Genomic DNA, 19,593 nt, shown 5'->3' with positions numbered 1-19,593 from the left:
TCTGTCAAGACTTTCCTCTGTCAACAGTCCTTCCATCTTATTGCAACAGAGACATTTTATGTTAAAATACTCACATTATTCTTTGCTCTCCTTGTTTGTTTGATGTAAATACACTTGTTCATGAATTCTACAAACAAAGCATGCCTGAAAAAAAACACTCAACTGGCTCTGTAGTGCAAATGAAACCACATGCATTACAGCTGTGGAGAGGCACATTCATTCGTATTTATGAGAGGTATTGACATGTTGAATGCACCAAGCTTTCTGTTTGAACTACTGGCGCACAGCTTGGACACCCATGCATACTCCACAAGACATGCCACAAGAGGTCTTCCATAGTCAGAACAGACTATAGAAGGCACACAGTATTAAATAGAGCCATGACTACATGGAACTCTATTCCACATCAAGTAAGTTATGCAAGCAGTAAAATTGTATTTCAAAAAAATATAAAAAACACCTTATGGAACAGCAGGGACTATGAAGCAACACAAACATAGGCACAGACACATGCATACAAACACACACAATAGCATATGCACTATACACACATGTACACATGGATTTTGTACTGTATATATGTGGTAGTGGTGGAGTAGGGGCCTGAGGTCACATAGTCTGTGAATGTATTGTAATGTTTTTAAAATGGTATAAACTGCCTTAATTTTGCTGGACCCCAGGAAGAGTAGGTGCTGCCTTGGCAGGAACTAATTAACCTCAGGAAGAGTAGGTGCTGCATTGGCAGGAACTAATTAACCTCAGGAAGAGTAGGTGCTGCCTTGGCAGGAACTAATTAACCTCAAAGAGTAGGTGCTGCCCTGGCAGGAACTAATTAACCTCAGGGAGAGTAGGTGCTGCCTTGGCAGGAACTAATTAACCTCAGGGAGAGTAGGTGCTGCCTTGGCAGGAACTAATTAACCTCAGGAAGAGTAGGTGCTGCCTTGGCAGGAACTAATTAACCTCAGGAAGAGTAGGTGCTGCCCTGGCAGGAACTAATTAACCTCAGGGGGAGTAGGTGCTGCCTTGGCAGGAACTAATTAACCTCAGGGAGAGTAGGTGCTGCCTTGGCAGGAACTAATTAACCTCAGGAAGAGTAGGTGCTGCCTTGGCAGGAACTAATTAACCTCAGGGGAGTAGGTGCTGCCTTGGCAGGAACTAATTGACCTCACCTCAGGGAGAGTAGGTGCTGCCTTGGCAGGAACTAATTAACCTCAGGGGTGCTGCCTTGGCAGGAACTAATTAACCTCAGGGAGAGTAGGCGCTACCTTGGCAGGAACTAATTGACCTCATAAAGAGTAGGTGCTGCCTTGGCAGGAACTAATTGACCTCATAAAGAGTAGGTGCTGCCTTGGCAGGAACTAATTGACCTCATAAAGAGTAGGTGCTGCCTTGGCAGGAACTAATTGACCTCATAAAGAGTAGGTGCTGCCTTGGCAGGAACTAATTGACCTCATAAAGAGTAGGTGCTGCCTTGGCAGGAACTAATTAACCTCATAAAGAGTAGGTGCTGCCCTGGAAGGAACTAATTAACCTCAGGGAGAGTAGGTGCTGCCTTGGCAGGAACTAATTAACCTCAGGGAGAGTAGGTGCTGCCTTGGCAGGAACTAATTAACCTCAGGAAGAGTAGGTGCTGCCTTGGCAGGAACTAATTAACCTCAGGAAGAGTAGGTGCTGCCTTGGCAGGAACTAATTAACCTCAGGAAGAGTAGGTGCTGCCCTGGCAGGAACTAATTAACCTCAGGGGGAGTAGGTGCTGCCTTGGCAGGAACTAATTAACCTCAGGGAGAGTAGGTGCTGCCTTGGCAGGAACTAATTAACCTCAGGGAGAGTAGGTGCTGCCTTGGCAGGAACTAATTAACCTCAGGGAGAGTAGGTGCTGCCTTGGCAGGAACTAATTGACCTCATAAAGAGTAGGTGCTGCCTTGGCAGGAACTAATTGACCTCATAAAGAGTAGGTGCTGCCTTGGCAGGAACTAATTGACCTCATAAAGAGTAGGTGCTGCCTTGGCAGGAACTAATTGACCTCATAAAGAGTAGGTGCTGCCTTGGCAGGAACTAATTGACCTCATAAAGAGTAGGTGCTGCCTTGGCAGGAACTAATTAACCTCATAAAGAGTAGGTGCTGCCCTGGCAGGAACTAATTAACCTCAGGGAGAGTAGGTGCTGCCTTGGCAGGAACTAATTAACCTCAGGGAGAGTAGGTGCTGCCTTGGCAGGAACTAATTAACCTCAGGCAGAGTAGGTGCTGCCTTGGCAGGAACTAATTAACCTCAGGGAGAGTAGGTGCTGCCTTGGCAGGAACTAATTAACCTCAGGGAGAGTAGGTGCTGCCTTGGCAGGAACTAATTAACCTCAGGCAGAGTAGGTGCTGCCTTGGCAGGAACTAATTAACCTCAGGGAGAGTAGGTGCTGCCTTGGCAGGAACTAATTAACCTCAGGGAGAGTAGGTGCTGCCTTGGCAGGAACTAATTAACCTCAGGGAGAGTAGGTGCTGCCTTGGCAGGAACTAATTAACCTCAGGGAGAGTAGGTGCTGCCTTGGCAGGAACTAATGGGGATCCATAATAAATATAAATACAAATAAATCATCAAACCAATTTTAAGATTCATACAGATTTGATTGGTGCACACAACACATCTATCACAACATTAACAAGATACAGGAGAAAAATAGATGTTCTTTATTCAGAATTCCCTTCAGTGTTTAACTGAGTGTTTTGCTTTGGGAGAAACTGAATGTAAATTTACCATGGCAGACAGTCGTATGAATGACTCCCCTTTATAGCTGCTGTAGCAGTCAGTGACGCACTCTGGGTTCCATGGCCAATGAAGTGATGGTGTTTCTGTCTAACAAGGTGAGATATTCTGCCTTTAAATCCCAACCCATTTACTAGAGATGCAGCCCTGCCGGTGGTATGTGATGCATAAATGTATATACACACATGCACACAAACACACATCAATTAGAGTTTACAGGAGACGTGGCACGGAAGTGCTCTGCAGAGTGAAGATGGTCTGAGCTGTGAATCACACACATCATTTACTGAGGCCTCTGAGGTGACAATGAGAGAGGGTGGGGGTGAGTGGGGGGGGGGGGCAAATAGAAAGAGGGAAATAGAATGAGAGGTAAAAGAAGAGTGGGAGGTGACAAAAGAACAGGCTAATGCACAGGCACATGACTACGGTATAGATCAGGAAATCCTAATCCTAGTTCTGGGGACTTAGGTTGAGAGGGAGAGAGGCATGGAACAGGCTATCTGTGTGTGTTTTGTAAGTCGCTCTGGATAAGAGCGTCTGCTAAATGACTTAAATGTAAATGTAAATGTAATGTTTTGGTTTAGCTCTCCTTGTGGGGATCAAGGATAGTAAAACAAGGAAAATTCGGACAAGTGGGGACATTTTGCTTGTCCCCACAAGGACAAAGGCTATTTTAGGCTTGAGGGTTAGGTTTATGGTTACAATTAGGATTAGGGTTAGAATTATTTTTGTTTGGGGTTAAGGTTAGGATTAGGTTTATGGAAAATAGGATTTTGAATGATAATTAATTGTTTGGTCCATAGAAGGAATGTAAAACAAACAAGTGTGTGAATGGGGAAGTGAATTCAGGGGCCATTTTGGGGTGTGAATCAGCAGTGGCAGTCACCGATGGACACTCACACCAACACATATACACTCAGTGTACACTAACACATACACCAACACATACACTTAGTGTACACTAACACATACACTCACACCAACACATATACACTCAGTGTACACTAACACATACACTCAGTGTACACTAACACATACACCAACACATACACTTAGTGTACACCAACACATATACACTCAGTGTACACTAACACATACACTCAGTGTACACTAACACATACACCAACACATACACTTAGTGTACACCAACACATATACACTCAGTGTACACTAACACATACACTCACACCAACACATATACACTCAGTGTACACTAACACATACACTCACACCTGCGCTGTGCAGATTTATTAGGGTGGCATCAGGACAAGCTGGTTAAATGTGTCACCCCTGACGCACGCTATGCCAAAAGAGGGAAGGAGAGAGGTAGCAAGTGAAAAATAAAGATGGAAATGAGAGGGAGAGAGGTTGGTTTATTGGGCCTCCCTGTCAGCCTCACCGACAGTACTGGGCAATATTTACAACTCAGGGCAGATGGATTGAGAGAAGATAGGAGAGAGGGAGGTATATAAGGCAGGGTATGGATCCAGAGCAAAGCACCTGATTGAGACCTGCAGGGATCCACAGAGAAAGAAGAAAACGTAGCACAGAAACAGAATCCTCTACAGTTGGTTCTGACACAGTGTTGTCACCAGCTTCAAACACAACAACAGACAAATATAGCTGCAGACTGTGTTGCAGTACAGACGGCTAGGAAACAGCTACCGGCAGACAGACAGGAGTGCAGTACCTGTAGGACAGTACAGACAGTTGAGGCAGTACAGACAGTAGACAGTACTACAGACAGTTTGGAGGCAGTACAGACGGTCCAGTACAGACATGCAGTGTAAGCGTTTTGTTTCGTGTGTTCTGCTGCTTACTGCCGCCGGACCCCTCCTCACACACCCAGTCTCACACTCTAACGAGATGTCCTATACCGGAACAGGTGAGTGACAAACATACAAGCACACACACACACACGTTATATCATGTTGTATATACACGTCATGTTAAGTCACGTTATGTCATGTTTTCGCATCTGTAGAGGAGGACCAGGTGATGAGTCCAGAGGAACTGTCCCTTTCTGACCACACCTACAGACTCCACAGTGCACCTGGCCTTGGCAGTGAGTGACATTGAGTGTTTGTGTGTCAGTTTATACATCAAAATAGAGAGCGGGTCTATGGTGTCAGCCTTGTGTGCACAGCACAATGTGAGGGCGGGTCTGATGGCCTTCTCTAAATGTGTGAGTCTGTATATGAGAGAGACAAGAGAATGTAAACATATACCTAACCAGGTCTGTTTCCACTGGTCTATGTACAGATCTAAGATCAGCAGTGTTCAGCCCAGACCAGGCCGTGAGAGAGGTGAGAGATAGTCCATCCAAAACAACCTAGCAATCTCATTGAACACAGGCACCTTTCACATACTAAGCATTCAGCAAAGTATCAAAGCTCTCCTCAACTCTTGTTCCTTTCACTTACTCTCTCTACTACTTAATTTCTTTCTCTCAGGTGCTGTTGGAAACACCAGCTCTGAGCCCTCAACCTCATTTCCTGGGCAGCAGAAGAGAGTACAGAAAGAGAACCACCACAGAGTGCTTCTGGAAGTATTGTGTCTAGGAGTGACACACACGATACATAGTATGTATTTATTCTGTTGTGTTCAGGCACAGCTCAGGTGTACATAGTGAAATAGTGAATATGAGTAATAAACATGACTGTGTAGTGTTGTATGTACAATAATGAATAAAACAGTATGTTTGGAGATCAGCTTGTGTTGATTGTGCCTCAGTGATAAATCTCTTGAGAACTCAGTGTCAGGACTGTGTATGTGATTGTGTGTTGACAGACGACCAGATAGAGACCTAGAGAATGTTGGACTAAAAGCTACCTTTGAAGGACGATTAGCTAGGAAAGGTTTCCAAAAAAAGCCCAGAAAGTGAAGTCATTGTTGTCGTACTTTCTATGTAATCATATCAAGTTGTCACAAAAACTCCCTCAATTCAAAACAAATTGCTTTCTTTTGTATTCAGTTTTTCTAAAATACATGGTTCTGTACTATACTGTTTTGTACAAAAAAAAACTGTACAAAACCTAGATAAACAGGACGCGTATAGAGAAAACACACACACCAAACATACAGAAGACACCAACATCAAGCCTTTATAACATTTCATTGAATAAAGTGAGCCTGGCTGTGGTTGCAGCTTGTTAAGGTTAGGACAAGGAGTACTAGGGGAACCTTTGGCATCGTAGAGACACAATAAACAACAATCACAAAATTAGAAATTGAAAGGAGCAGACGCGGTGGAACGTCATGGCAACTGTTCATTCTCGGTCCAGGTTCACACCTGTGCCTTCTGGAGTCCCTGTGCTGGTCCATGGATCCAGGGAACAGCCCAGACGTTGTACTGCAGTTCAACACCCTGTCACTGTCTGCATCATACTGAGGGTTTCTGTGTCCGTAACATCACCCCGTATCTCAGAGTGTGTCCATACACATGTCACTCCTAGACAACATATGGCCCTTCTGCTTGTCAGATCCATTTGCTCGCTAGACAAAAATGCAGAGTTCATTTGGAGTGGGAGTCGGCTTAGGGCTGTAACTGTCCATACAATCACTCTGCCAGTATCACCCAGAGTATGTGTCCATAACATGTGGTATCAGGCCATCCAGGTTCTAAACAGCCTGAAGAACAGACTCCCAAATTAATATACACAGGGTCTATAGTGAGAGAGAGGGAGGGACAGAGAGAGAAAGTCCAAATTATCCATTGGAATCCAATAAAATCTGTCAGAAGTGATCCAATTGGGGTCCAGAAACCAGCCAATAAGAATACCCATCTCTCACCTGACAGAAAGCGCCGATAAGAATGCTCCATTCCTCTGTGCCCTCCGGCCCAATACAGCCTCTTAAGCAGCTGTTCAGATCTGTGCATGTGTGTTAATCTGTGTCTGAAGATTCTAGGGCAGCCTTTCCCAAACTCAGTCCTGGGGACCCCAACATTTGTTTTTCAAAAATATTAGTTTTTTCAAGTTCATCCAAGTGTTTCTTGCACAGAGATTAAGTCCAACTGTCCAAGTTTCATCACTCACTCTCCTGTCAGATTTATCTATACTTATGCACAATCGCAAAATGTATTTATTGGGCCCTGAAAGCTGATTGGTTGAAAATCGTGGTATATCAGACAGCGTACCACAGGTATGACAATTACTTTTTACTGTTCTACTTAAGTTGGTAAGGAGTATATAATAGCAATAAGGTACCTCAGGGGTTTGTGGTATATGGCCAATATACCAAGGCTAAGAGATGTGTCCTAACAACAGTCCTTAGCCGTGGTATATCGGCCATATACCACACCTCCTAAGGCTTTCTTGTTTAATCATAGCAGTCAAAAAAGGTTAAGTCAACATCCATTGATGGAAAATGATCAGGGGAGTTTAATAAGGGCAAATTATCTTGCGACATATTCTTAAACTCACAAGAATGAATCCTTTGTTTCAAAAACCACATTTTGCTTCTTAACCTACATAGTTAGATATTACGTCGATATTCCTGCTTAATTTGCTTGATAGCATTAAGGAAAAAGGGTTTATTGGATAAATGTGGCAACTCCTCTCTTGCTGCGGCCAAAAATATTTGGGCTGGTTTTTAGGCCCTAGACATTTTTAGCTTGACCTGGCAACCCGGTTTTGGTTTTTGCCCTAGCACTACACAGCTGATTCAAATAATCAAAGCTGGATGATTAGTTGATTATTTGAATCATCTGTGTAGTTCTAGGGCAAAAACACTGTTCTAGGGCACTGAGAGACAGCCTTTCTGCGGTCCTAGTAATTGGTCAGTAGAGATATTTGGTGGGTGGAGTTAAGGGTCCTGGCTCGGCAGGTTTCCATTTCCTAGATGGGGGCGTATCAGGTGTCAGGGGCGGGACTAGAATCCTGCTGAGGGCATTCAACAGGGAGGAGCTCTCTGGATCCTGGGGGTGAATCCCTGTTCTTGCACTATAGTTCACACAGCCCTGAGAGAGAGAGAGCGAGAGAAACACACACACACAGATGGAGAGAGAGACAGAGAGAGAGCGAGAGACAGATAAAGAGTGAGAGAGTTAGCATGCACCTAAATCTATGTGTCTGTATGTATGTGTGTGTGTGTAAGCCCTCCCCACATGTGTCTATCATCTGAGGGACTGTGTGTTGTTGGATCCAGGCGTGGACTTCAGCCAGCTCCTCTCTCTGTTCCTGGGTGAACCAAGGCTGTAGAGGCTGCAGCCGATGTAGCTTCTCCTTGTCCTCAGCCAGCACCTCTGCCTGGTCCCTGCAGGGTAACTAGCATGTCAGTACACTAGGAGGGTAGGCATACCGTCTGTCTGGGTTCTAGAGCATGTGTTCTAATATTAAGTTTTAGTGTTCCACTCTAGAGCAGAGCTCTAATAATAGGTTCTAGTGTTCCATTCTAGAGCAGGGCTCTAATAATAGGTTCTAGCGTTACGTTCTAAAGCTGGGTACTAATATTAGGTGCTAGCGTTACATTCTAGAGCAGGGTTCTATAGAGTAGAGTTTGGGTTCTAGCATTGGATTCTAGAGTGCGTGAGTTGTGGTACCTGGGATGGATCTGGTGGGTCATCTTCACAGGTTCTGGCTGTGCTGGATCATGTGCTGGATCATGTGCTGGATCATGTGCTGGATCATGTGCTGGATCATGTGCCACAGGGAGTTCTCAACACGCAAGTTGAAGGTGTGTTGGGTGAGTTGTACGTGATCCTACTGGGCCTCTTGGTTCTTGCTGGCTTTACGAGACGTGTCTGATGAGTCGTTACTGGCAAAGTACTTACTGCTGTTATTGCTTCCTGGGGGATGGTGAGAGAACACTGGGCATCAGCACTCTAAGGGGATGTGTGTGTGTTTCTGCCGTACCAGTGTGAATCTATGCATACCTGTGTGTGAGGTGGATGCTCCGTTGGAGCCAGAGCTTAGAGAGCCAGCCACTCCAAAGCCGGACCCAGAGGAGTTAGGGCCGGTACCTAACCTGCCATCCTCCGGCAATAGCAGTCCAACAGCTCAGTTGACGTAGCCTGGGCGTCATGGTTACCTGACTTACAGGCTGCATCATTCTGACGAGGGAGAGTGGCATGAATAGTTGTTACCACCTATTGTTTTGTAACAGTGTTCCATTGAATGTTAAATCTGAAAAAAAAGATGAAGCCTGGTCTCTTCTTCATGACCACTGATTGGTGAAATAAAGGTTTTTCACTTTCCATTGCTTTCACTTTCTGCTCGATTGTCAGATCAGAAGTTAAGAGGAAAAGGAAAGGAGAGAGGAAGAGCCAAGTCTCCAAGTGAGAAACGCATAGGGTAAAAGGTGAGAGGTCAGAGTTGACTCACCCCCTTGGTGTGCGCATCGTGCAGGCTCTCGGCATGGGCGTGTGCGCATCCAGTGCTGCTCTGACTCTCGCTGGGTTTGGGCAATTCCTCCTGTAGCAGGTTGAGTTGCAGTGGGGAACTGGAGAAAGAGTTGGGGAACAGATCCGGGGGCCCAGCCACCTCCTGCCCCATTGAGGAGCTCAGTCTGGAGGAGCAGTGTAACTGGCCTGGTGGTGTCTGAGGCTGGGAGAAGGGGCCTAGACCAGGGATGAAGCCTGACATGATCAAGGGGGCCTGGGGAAGCAGAGAGGGTGTGGTGGGGGTGGTACATGGTGGGGTAGCCTGGAGGGTAGGGTAGCCTGAAGGGTAAGAATCACAGGCTGTGATTCTACCCAACTATCATTGGAGTCATGTAAGGGTTCAAACCCTGGGATGGGGCCATGGGCAGTATGTTGGGGAAGCCCTGAATGTTCTGGATCTGAACAGACTGAAAGTTCTGGCTGGGATAGTTGGACTGGATGGACTGCACCTGGACAGACTGGGTCTGCATGTTCCGAATGGACTGCATAAACTGAAAGTTATGCGGGAGGTTGTGCTGAACAGTCTGTGGTGGGTTCTGCTGAAAGTTCTGTGGGTTTGAGTTTGGGTTCTGGTCTGGTTGAAGCACCATGGGGCCCACGCATGCCTGCTGTCGTTTCCCCACTTGGTCCACCTGGCTGGCTTCTCAGCATGGTGACGTAGGGGGTCTGGAGGCTACCCATGGGGGCTTGTGGAGGGGATATAGGATGGTGGGGCAGCCCAAAGTGGGGAAGGGGGTTAGAGGATTCAGAGCAGGGCCAGGCGGAGTAGGGGCAGGGGAGGGCAGGAGGGGGCTCGGGTAGAGAGGCGTAGCTGTCAGACAAAGTTTTGGGTTTGGGATGCTTGTGTTTATTAGGCTTCCCTGTCCGAGTGCGGTTCAACACGGCTGCAGTCACCGGTTGCTTCAAGTAGTCACCTGAAGGGAGGGAGGAAAGAGAACAGTAGAATAGTAATCACAAATACAGCACATCTATCTGGAAGAAAGCCTTATCCTAACAAAGCAATGCCACAGGCCTCCAGCTTGATGGTTGACAAGTCACCCTGCTCCAAAGCATGTGTGATAACAGTCCTCCTCACACCCACTGACCTGGGTGGTGAGGGTGAACCCCAGTTGCCTTGCTGTAGATAGGAGCTGTAGGGACTGTGGAGGATACGATGGCAGAAGCGTTCCTCATATTCCTGCTCCTTCTTCTGAGTGTGAGATGAAAGGACCTCCTTGGTCAGACCCACCAATTGCAGCTCCTCTGCAAAAGAGCTAGGAATGGGGCTAGGGGCAGCGCGAGCAGGAGTGGGGTCAGCAGGCTTGCTGCCCATTGGTGTATCCTCTAGGGCTGTCAACTCTGGAGGGCAGGGCATAAAGAAGATATGTTTAGTTTGTTTTGTCAAGTCATTACAAATAAAAGGGTAGAATATGATTGTGTCCGTACCCGAATCTGGCTGGGGAACATGCACTATAGTGCTGCTGTGCTGTTGTAGGAGTACTGGCTGGTGACTGACACTACACTCATAGCCTTTGTAGACAGGAGCTCTCACCATAGCTGCTGCTGTAGAGCCCACTGGCACCTGATTGTCCAGCACCACTACTACACATATAGACAGACAAAACATCAGAAAGCTGTGTGCCTGTGTGTGTGTGTATATATGCTCTTATGCTTCAAGTGTGGACCACAGCCCTCCAGATACCCTCCAGATACCTACAAACACACATTTTATTCGGATCCTCACTGAAACATTGATTGCAGATTAAAATACATGTACCATCACAGTGACACCGTCACCCTCTACTGTCAGTCAGAGGATCCACCCACCTGATGACGCTGTCCACGGAGTTGATCTGCTGATAGGACGGAATGTGCACTTGCTTCCTGGTCTCCTTATACCCTCTGACCTCAGCCCTGGTGTGGGGGAGGGGCGCTGTGTGACATCACAAAGTGGACAAAGGTAAGCCAGAATAGAACAGCTAGATGATTAATTGATCAGCTAAACGAGGTGTGTTAGTGCTAGGCTGGTACAACAGCCTGCACAGCCTTTGGTTCCCCAGGACCAGTATTGGTAGGGATGGGGCTAAATTGAAATGTTACTTACAGAAGGAATATGAAAATGCATAACCATGGTAGCAATTAAAAGGGAACAGTTTGGAGATAGTGGGGAAATTGTTAGACTAAATGTGAGTACGCAACAGTTCACCTGACAACACTGAACACCGTTGGCCTTTATGTGCATTTTACATTTACTCTACTTTTACTGCATTTGTGGATAACGAAATATGAAAATACTCAGAGTACATTCATTAACATGATAAGAATATGTTGGGAAAATGGAAAATGTTGGGAATGTGCAAATGACAAACAAATGACAAGGGTCTGAGTGAGAGGACTAACGGGTGTCTCCAAGCAGCCACACACCTCCCCAAAGTGTGCACACTTCCTAAGTTCAATTTCAATGCACTTTTATGACTCAAAGAAGATTCTTCAACTATTAGGTACTTTTATTTTTTAGCTCTCCTAGCTGTGTAATTGATGAACTGAAGCAAGGAAACTTCTAGCGGTTTAGTTTGGAACACAATTCTGAATCCCTGCCATCACACAATTACTGTTGCTGTTTCATGCAATCCAAAAACGGCCCATTATAAGTCGCAATCTGGGTCACGTGGGCATCATATGAAAGCTTGTTCTATTGCCAACATGACTAGCTAAGTCACAAAATCCAACCTTACAGCGGTAGGCTTTCACAAGGTAACTCAGAGAAACAGAGTCATGAGTGCATTCAGGTGCGTGCTCCGGGGCAAATGTTCTTCACATAGACAAACATAGGCTCATTCTGTTCAGGACAACCCAGGGTATAACACCATGTCATCTTCTAACTGTACATCAAACATAGGCTCATTCTGTTCAGGACAACCCAGGGTATAACACCATGTCATCTTCTAACTGTACATCAAACATAGGCTCATTCTGTTCAGGACAACCCAGGGTATAACACCATGTCATCTTCTAACTGTACATCAAACATAGGCTCATTCTGTTCAGGACAACCCAGGGTATAACACCATGTCATCTTCTAACTGTACATCAAACATAAGTGATCATAAATGTTGACACTGTATATGACATGGTTTTATGATTTTGGCTTGCTTTTATGACAACAAAGTGATATTTACTATAAACCTCAACATTTAATCTTTAAAAATACATAGTCATCTTCATTTACAGCATTTCCCTCACTCAGGCAACAAAACATTTGCAAAAGTTGCTCAGAGATGGGGGTAACTTCCTGTCACACGCGGTGCTCAAGTTCAAACCGTCTGTCAGTCATTTTTGAAAATGTTGCATGCTGTGTTTATATCTCTATTCAGTAAAGTTGCTAGGCAAAATTGTAATTGGTTGATTGATAAAGTGGAGGATGTGGATGCAAGGTTGCTGTGGTAGTTGGACTGTTGGGATTGGTTGGCTGCTGTAGTGAATTGGTGTGATTGGTTGATGTGATAAAGGCGTACCCTTGCGGTGCTTGGAGAGCATGATGGGCCGATCCTTTGGGCAAATACAGGTCAGCAACGACGTGCCAATCAGATCCTGATGCAGGTATCCTAGTAATGGCACAGCCCTGCACATAAACACCACCAAACACACAGTCAGAGTTAATTCATCTGACCGTGGGTTTGTTTACGTGTGTGTGTGTGTACGGACCGATCGTCCACCTTCAGGAAAACACAGCCCGGGGAGTGTGTGGTGGTGAAGATGCGTTTGTCCATGGGGATACGGGGAGCTGCAGGAGCAACAGCAGCAAACAACGTCAACCTCCACTAACTCCACCAGCAACAACATTCATTTCCCTCTATGGAATCTTCCATTCTCCTCAGAATATTCTAGCCATCTCCTCCTAAACCTTTTGAGCTAGATATACCAAACTTTCCTTTCTATAAAGTGAATAATATGTATGTAGTTGGCGATGAAGAACGTTGTATCTCTTTATGAAACTGTCATTCTCTACTTCTCCCCTACCTCCGTGGATATGGTTATAACCTACACCGCGGACTGAGCACTCTGTTCTGCCACCTGTGGCCACTTGGCACCTCCATCTCTTCTCTGTCCTGGCACCTCAGTGGTGGAAGAAGCTCCCCAGCATGATCAGGCCAGGAGAGACATTTCGCCACAGACTGAAAACCCAGCTCTTTAGACAGCACTTTGGATCCCCTACCACTGACCCAAATTTCGTAGATGGAGTTTTAACTTGCAACCTGGTATGTACAGTAAAGTCGGAAGTTTACATCCACTTAGGTTGGAGTCTTAAAACTCGTATTTCAACCACTCCACAAATTTATTGTTAACAAACCATAGGTTTGGCAAGTCGGTTAGAACATCTAATTGTCTACAGACAGATGATTTCACTTATAATTCACTGTATCCCAATTCCAGTGGGTCAGAAGTTTACATACACTAAGTTGACTGTGCCTTTAAACAGCTTGGAAAATTCCAGAAAATGATGCCATGGCTTTAGAAGCTTCTGATAGGCTAATAGACAAAATTTGAGTCAATTGGATGTGTACCTGTGGATGAATTTCAAGGCCTACCTTCAAACTCTTGCCTCTTTGCTTGACATCATGGGAAAATCAAAAGAAATCAGCCAAGACCTCAGAAATAAAATGTAGACCTCAACAAGTCTGGTTCATCCTTGGGAGCAATTTCCAAACGCCTGAAGGGAAGACATTCACCTGTACAAACAATAGTACGCAAGTATAAACACCATGGGACCACGCAGCTGTCATACCGCTCAGGAAGGAGACGCGTTCTGTCTCCTAGAGATTAATGTACTTTGGTGCGAAAAGTGCAAATCAATCCCAGAACAACAGCAAAGGATCTTGTGAAGATGCTGGAGGAAACAGGAATAAAATTATCTATATCCACAGTAAAAAGAGTCCTATATCGACATAACCTGAAAGGCCACTCAGCAAGGAAGAAGCCACTGTGCCAAAACCGCCATAAAAAAGCCAGACTACGGTTTGCAACTGCACATGGGGACAAAGATCATACTTTTTGGATAAATGTCATCTGGTCTGATGAAACAAATATAGAACTGTTTGGCTATAATGACCACCGTTATGTTTGGAGGGAAAAGGGGAAGGCTTGCAAGCTGAAGAACACCATCCCAACCATGACGCACAAGGGTGGAATCATCATGTTGTGGGGGTGCTTTGCTGCAGGAGGGACTGGTGCACTTCACAAAATAGACAGCATCATTAGGATGGAACATTATGTGGATATATTGAAGCAACATCTCAAGACATCAGTCAGAAAGTTAAAGCTTGGTCACAATGGGTCATCCAAATGGACAATGACCCCAAGAATACTTCCAAAGTTGCGGCAAAATGGCTTAAGGACTACAGAGTCAAGGTATTGGAGTGGCCATCACAAAGCACCGACCTCAATTCTATAGAAAATTTGAGGGCAGAACTGAAAAAGTGTGTGCGAGCAAGGAGGCCTAGAAACCTAACTCAGTTACACAAGCTCTGTCAGGAGGAATGGGCCAAAATTCCCCCAACTTAACGTGGGAAGCTTGTGGAAGGCTACCCGACACGTTTGACCCAAGTTAAACAATTTAAAGGCAATGCTAGCAAATACTAATTGAGTGTATGTAAACTTCTGACCCACCGGGAATGTGATGAAAGAAATAAAGGCTGAAATAAATCATTCTCTTCTCATTTTTACTAGGATTAAATGTCAGGAATTGTGAAAAACAGAGTTTAAATGTTTTTAGGGCTGAGGTGTATTTAAACATCCAACTTCAACTGTATATTGCACCTGTCAAACTCAAGACCCGCGGGCCGGATCTGGCCCATGAGCCCATTCAATCAGGCCCGCAGGTGGTTTGAGTATTATTATTATTTTCTGTGAAAAACAATCTCAAATCGACATTACAATTACTAAAACCAAATTGAACCCATGTCGAAACGGTAATAGCCTACATTTATAGTTTCTTCACTCTGTCCAGCTTGCTAACAGTCATCAAAATAAAAGCTAGACAGTCAGAGAGCATCAAAAATGGCAAAAGCGATGGATAGAGGACCATTTTTTTCTCAATTTATGAAGACCAAATGCAGCAAGCGGGGAAAATGGGTTTAACACTCCTGATACATTGGACTTCAATGGATGGTGTTGTGTGTACATACGTTTGTATTTCTATTGAGATGTGAAAAAGCCCTGACCCCTGTCCTCACTACAAACACAGCCCACATTACCTGCTGCTTCTCAGTCAACGAGTGGCAGGCCCCAAACACCATCTGCTCTCTTATTTAATTACATTAACATCCCAATGAATGAGTCACTTCCAACAATAGAAATAACCAACACTTCATGTAGCCTAGCCTACAAAACATCCAGATATCTTCCAGAAGATACGCCTCTGCCTTCATCTCACTATAAATATAGCTTTACCAATGTGTGCAAAATCACAATTTTACAGTTCCATTCTAGCACTGTGATTGGGCAGCCTTTGGGCCTATCATAATGTAAAGAATGGCAATACGCTATTGGAAGACAGCTACGTTCTTCTACTAACAGCATGGCCATCCAACACATGAGAAAGAGAGAGGGGGCAGATAGACAGACAGGAAGAGGAAGCCAGGGAGAAAGTTTCAAGGAAGACAGGAGAGAGACAAGGAAGAAAGGGGAAGGCTGAGAGAGATGGGGTAGGTTAGAGTAGAGGCAGTCTCTCTCTACTGACCAACAGATAATTCCATCCATGGGCTCTCTCTGGAGTCAGAGTGGATAAGTCAGGGAGAGTGGGGGGAAACACACATCAGTACGTACGTCCATCTGTCTGTCTACTCTGTCCATCCATCTGTAAGTATACAGATCTGTATGTCTGTCCAATAAAAGTCCTTGCTACCCCCGGTTTTTAAACCAGGAAGGTTTCTAACTTATGTTTACACCCATGTTAACTGCTAAGTGGTAATGACATGGGAGAGAAAAAGGTAAACAAACAAACTGATTTTGTATCTAGACTAGAGCTTGGTCATGATAGAGGCAAAACGTCAGTTTTAGCTCAGATACAAACTAGAGCAACAGAGAGAGTCTTATAATCAACGTTTTAGTGCAGGTATTCGCAATGCCGTCGGGGGGTACGCCAAATAAAAATGTGATTCACATTTTTTATAAATGTATTTTCACATTTTCAAACAGTCCATTTATAGTTTTCCAACGGGGCTATATATTTGGGTGAGGTTTTTTTCTCACCTGAGGGGCCTCGTTTCAACTGCCAAAAATAAAATTAAACCATCTAGTGTTCAGCAAAACAACAACACAATGTATAATATACATTGTATATTATATTATTATTATAAAATACAGGTAGCCTAGTCAAATAATTAACATCCAATCACATTAACTGTTACTCTCTCTGGGAATTGCACTAACGGTTTGTATGTAGCCAAACGTAGCTGCTGCTCATGTTGATATCTGTACTGATGGCGCAAAAGCCATAACAGGGAGACACAGTGGAGTGGTAACGCGCTCAAGCAGTTGCTCCCGATGCCACCTGGGTACATGGTGTCGTCGGGAGTTGGATGGTGCCTCTGGGGATATTCAAAAGACTAATTGAGGTCCTTTTTAATGAAGAATGTGTTTGTTTTCTATGACTGGGTTTTGCTTTTGGTTTATTGATTTTAATATAGGCGTGTATAGTTGTGTGTAGCCTATAGTGTATATTGATGGTATGCAAGGCTCATCTGAGAAAGAGACCTTGGTCTCAGCATGACTCCCTGATGAAATAAAGGTTAAATAAATAAAATAGATTAGTTTACATTCTCAGGTACCTGAAATGGTGGTGTGGCTGGCTCTAACTATGATAGGCCACTTCGAGCTTGTAGTCTTCTTCTGTGATCTTTGTTAATCGCATGTACATCCCCCAAAACATAAAGCCCATCATTCGGACTTGTGTATACGAGGAAACGCGTGCTAATATGTATGTTGTTTTTCTCCCATTTACCATCCAGTCACTCGTCCATTCCAAGACGAAGCGTTTGACACATTTCAGCAACGTGAGTACCGCCAGCGTAAACCACGCCAGACAACATTCATTTGCCAGAATAATTTGCCATAATCACCTATGATTGGTCAGAGTACCAGTTGTGGGCGTGTCTGGATGTAGGGGATCTGTCAGCGTCTAGCTAGGTTCACGTGGACACAACAGGAGGAACACACCGTGCTGTTTTTAGGGTCTGTGGTCAACAGAACTGCAGGCGGGGCTTATGTATGTGGTCACACACATTTTCCCCCCGATTGGCTCACGGAGAAATGGTTTTCTTGCGTTTAAACCGTAAAACTCAACATGTCACATTGGAGGAAAGAAAGGTAACCTAAAAGCTGACCGTAGGTGGGGGCGGGAGGTCCTGTATAAACACAATTTCACTTCCTTGACAACAGTTCTGCTCAACGAAGGCAAACATAAATGCACTGACTTCTGCAGAGAACATATCTTATTAAATGCTATATGGCCACTGCAGATGTCCGATTGACTATGTAAATCAAATAAAAATGTTATAAGTCACATGCGCCAAATACAACAGGTTTAGTAGACTTTACAGTGAAATGATTACTTACCAGCCCCTAACCAACAATGCAGTTTAAAAACATGAATAAGGCAAAAGTAACAAGTAGTTAAAGAGCAGCAGTAAAATATGAAAAGGGAGACTATATACAGGGGGCACAGGTTAGTCGAGGTAATTTAGTTAATATGTACATGTAGGTAGAGTCATTAAAGTGACTGCATAGATAACAATAGAGAGTAGCAGCCTTCCTCTGACACCGCCTGGTATAGAGGTCCTGGATGGCAGGAAGCTTGGCCCCAGTGATGTACCGGGCCGTACACACTACCGTTTATAGTGCCTTGCGGTTGGAGGCCGAGCAGTTGCCATACCAGGCAGTGATGCAACCAGTCAGGATGCTCTCGATGGTGCAGCTTTAGAAACTTTAGAGGATCTGAGGACCCATGCCAAATATTTTCAGTCTCATGAGGGGGGAATATGTTTTGTCGTGCCCTCTTCACGACTGTCTTGGTGTGCTTGGACCATGTTAGTTTGTTGGTGACGTGGCTGCACTACAGTCCCGTCTGTTAAAATTACATCTGGACACTGACTGTAGCCTTTTAATTTTTACTCTTGCAGAATGAAGCATTTCTTGCAGTAAAATCATACACCAAATGTACGTTTTGTTCTGGAACAGGAGTGGAGAAATATGATGCATTTCTTTCAGAATCTTGAGAGAAAATGAATGCAGTTAGGTTCCTTCCTTAGAAATGGTATCTTTATCAGCATCATAAAAGCTGATAGTATTTCAACCACATAAAATATGCATCTAAGCCAAAATTAAATCTGATCAGAAACACCTTTAGTAGTTTTCACAGCTTTCTATTTCATTACAACCGGTCAAACTGATGTCATTAGCACATTTTGCACAGAAAATCGTTTTGCATTTTCTCCCTGGTGCCTAAAGGTCTTTGCTCCAAGAAAGAAGCACACGACAAAGCAAACTTCACCAATGTCAACTAGATTGAAGCATTAATTTAATTATATTGATTTGACTTTCTGGTGAGCAAGGGTTTATTTAGTCATCTAGGGCAACATATGACAGAAGGGAAGCTGCATGTATCTAATTATTGACAAGTTGAATAATAAGGGTTTATTTAGTCATCTAGGGCAACATATGACAGAAGAGAAGCTGCATGTATCTAATTATTGACAAGTTGAATAATAAGGGTTTATTTAGTCATCTAGGGCAACATATGACAGAAGAGAAGCTGCATGTATCTAATTATTGACAATTTGAATAATAAATAGCCAACTAAAGTGTTAAAAATTATAAGCAGAAACATATCTAAATGAGGTAAAAATCCTGCATCCACGGCCAAAAAAATCGTTATGCTATCTGACTGTAGCCTACAACCGCGTTTTCTATATATGGGGGTAAGGCCGCTGCATGGTCAATCGGCGTCTGCATTGGCCTGCAGCGTTTTCGGTGCTAGGGACTCTGCAGAAGAAAGAGCATTCATACTTCTTGCGCTCAAGGCAGCGCAAAGCTGTTCTGAAGGAAGTTGTCAAGGAAATGAGTTTGTGCTTAAACAGGAAGTCCCGCCCGCACCTACCTACCGTCAACCAAACGAATCATGTCAATGTGGAGCCATATGAAGCCCTCCGCATTATAACATTTGGGAGTCGCTAGATTTCAATTTAAGTTCCCACAACATTGATAATGGTGATCTAAAACAATATAAAAAAAGGGGGAAATGCAATGAGTTCTCCTAGAACATAAAAACTACTATTAAAATAGGAAAAGATGGAAATGTGGAAAATAAACAAAAGGGAATGAAAAACATCCCATTATCATGAGCAATAATACTATAATAGCTATGATCAGTCAATGAAATGTTTAAAACACTATTTCTTTGACACTTGACAATGCAAA

General features: G+C 44.2%; 1 protein-coding gene and 1 pseudogene across 1 annotated transcript; one reads left to right on the top strand and one right to left on the bottom strand.

Annotated features, from left to right (window-relative positions):
- The first annotated feature begins 4,236 nt into the window (after positions 1 to 4,236).
- LOC124031354 (prepro-urotensin II-beta-like) lies at positions 4,237 to 5,444 on the top strand. The gene is made up of 4 exons (XM_046342468.1): positions 4,237 to 4,641; positions 4,741 to 4,821; positions 5,019 to 5,062; positions 5,210 to 5,444. Exons 1-4 carry the CDS (start codon positions 4,536 to 4,538, stop codon positions 5,315 to 5,317), a joined length of 339 nt encoding a protein of 112 aa, XP_046198424.1. The 5' UTR covers positions 4,237 to 4,535; the 3' UTR covers positions 5,318 to 5,444.
- Positions 5,445 to 5,835: 391 nt separating this feature from the next.
- Positions 5,836 to 12,762, bottom strand: LOC124016967 (annotated as a pseudogene).
- Between the last annotated feature and the right edge of the window lie 6,831 nt (positions 12,763 to 19,593).

Source organism: Oncorhynchus gorbuscha, linkage group LG03 (genome assembly GCF_021184085.1).
Source record: "Oncorhynchus gorbuscha isolate QuinsamMale2020 ecotype Even-year linkage group LG03, OgorEven_v1.0, whole genome shotgun sequence".
Taxonomy (NCBI): domain Eukaryota; kingdom Metazoa; phylum Chordata; class Actinopteri; order Salmoniformes; family Salmonidae; genus Oncorhynchus; species Oncorhynchus gorbuscha.
Note: the sequence above shows the minus strand (reverse complement) of the source record. Positions and strands in the feature narration are given on the sequence as shown.

What these genes read in the sequence shown, in the direction of transcription:
- LOC124031354 (XM_046342468.1), top strand. Translation starts at nt 4,536, where the DNA reads ATGCAGTGTAAGCGTTTTGTTTCGTGTGTTCTGCTGCTTACTGCCGCC. An exon ending in CAGTGCACCTGGCCTTGGCA is followed by an intron (nt 4,822 to 5,018) that starts GTGAGTGACATT and finishes GTCTATGTACAG; the next exon opens with ATCTAAGATCAGCAGTGTTC. An exon ending in CAGACCAGGCCGTGAGAGAG is followed by an intron (nt 5,063 to 5,209) that starts GTGAGAGATAGT and finishes TCTTTCTCTCAG; the next exon opens with GTGCTGTTGGAAACACCAGC.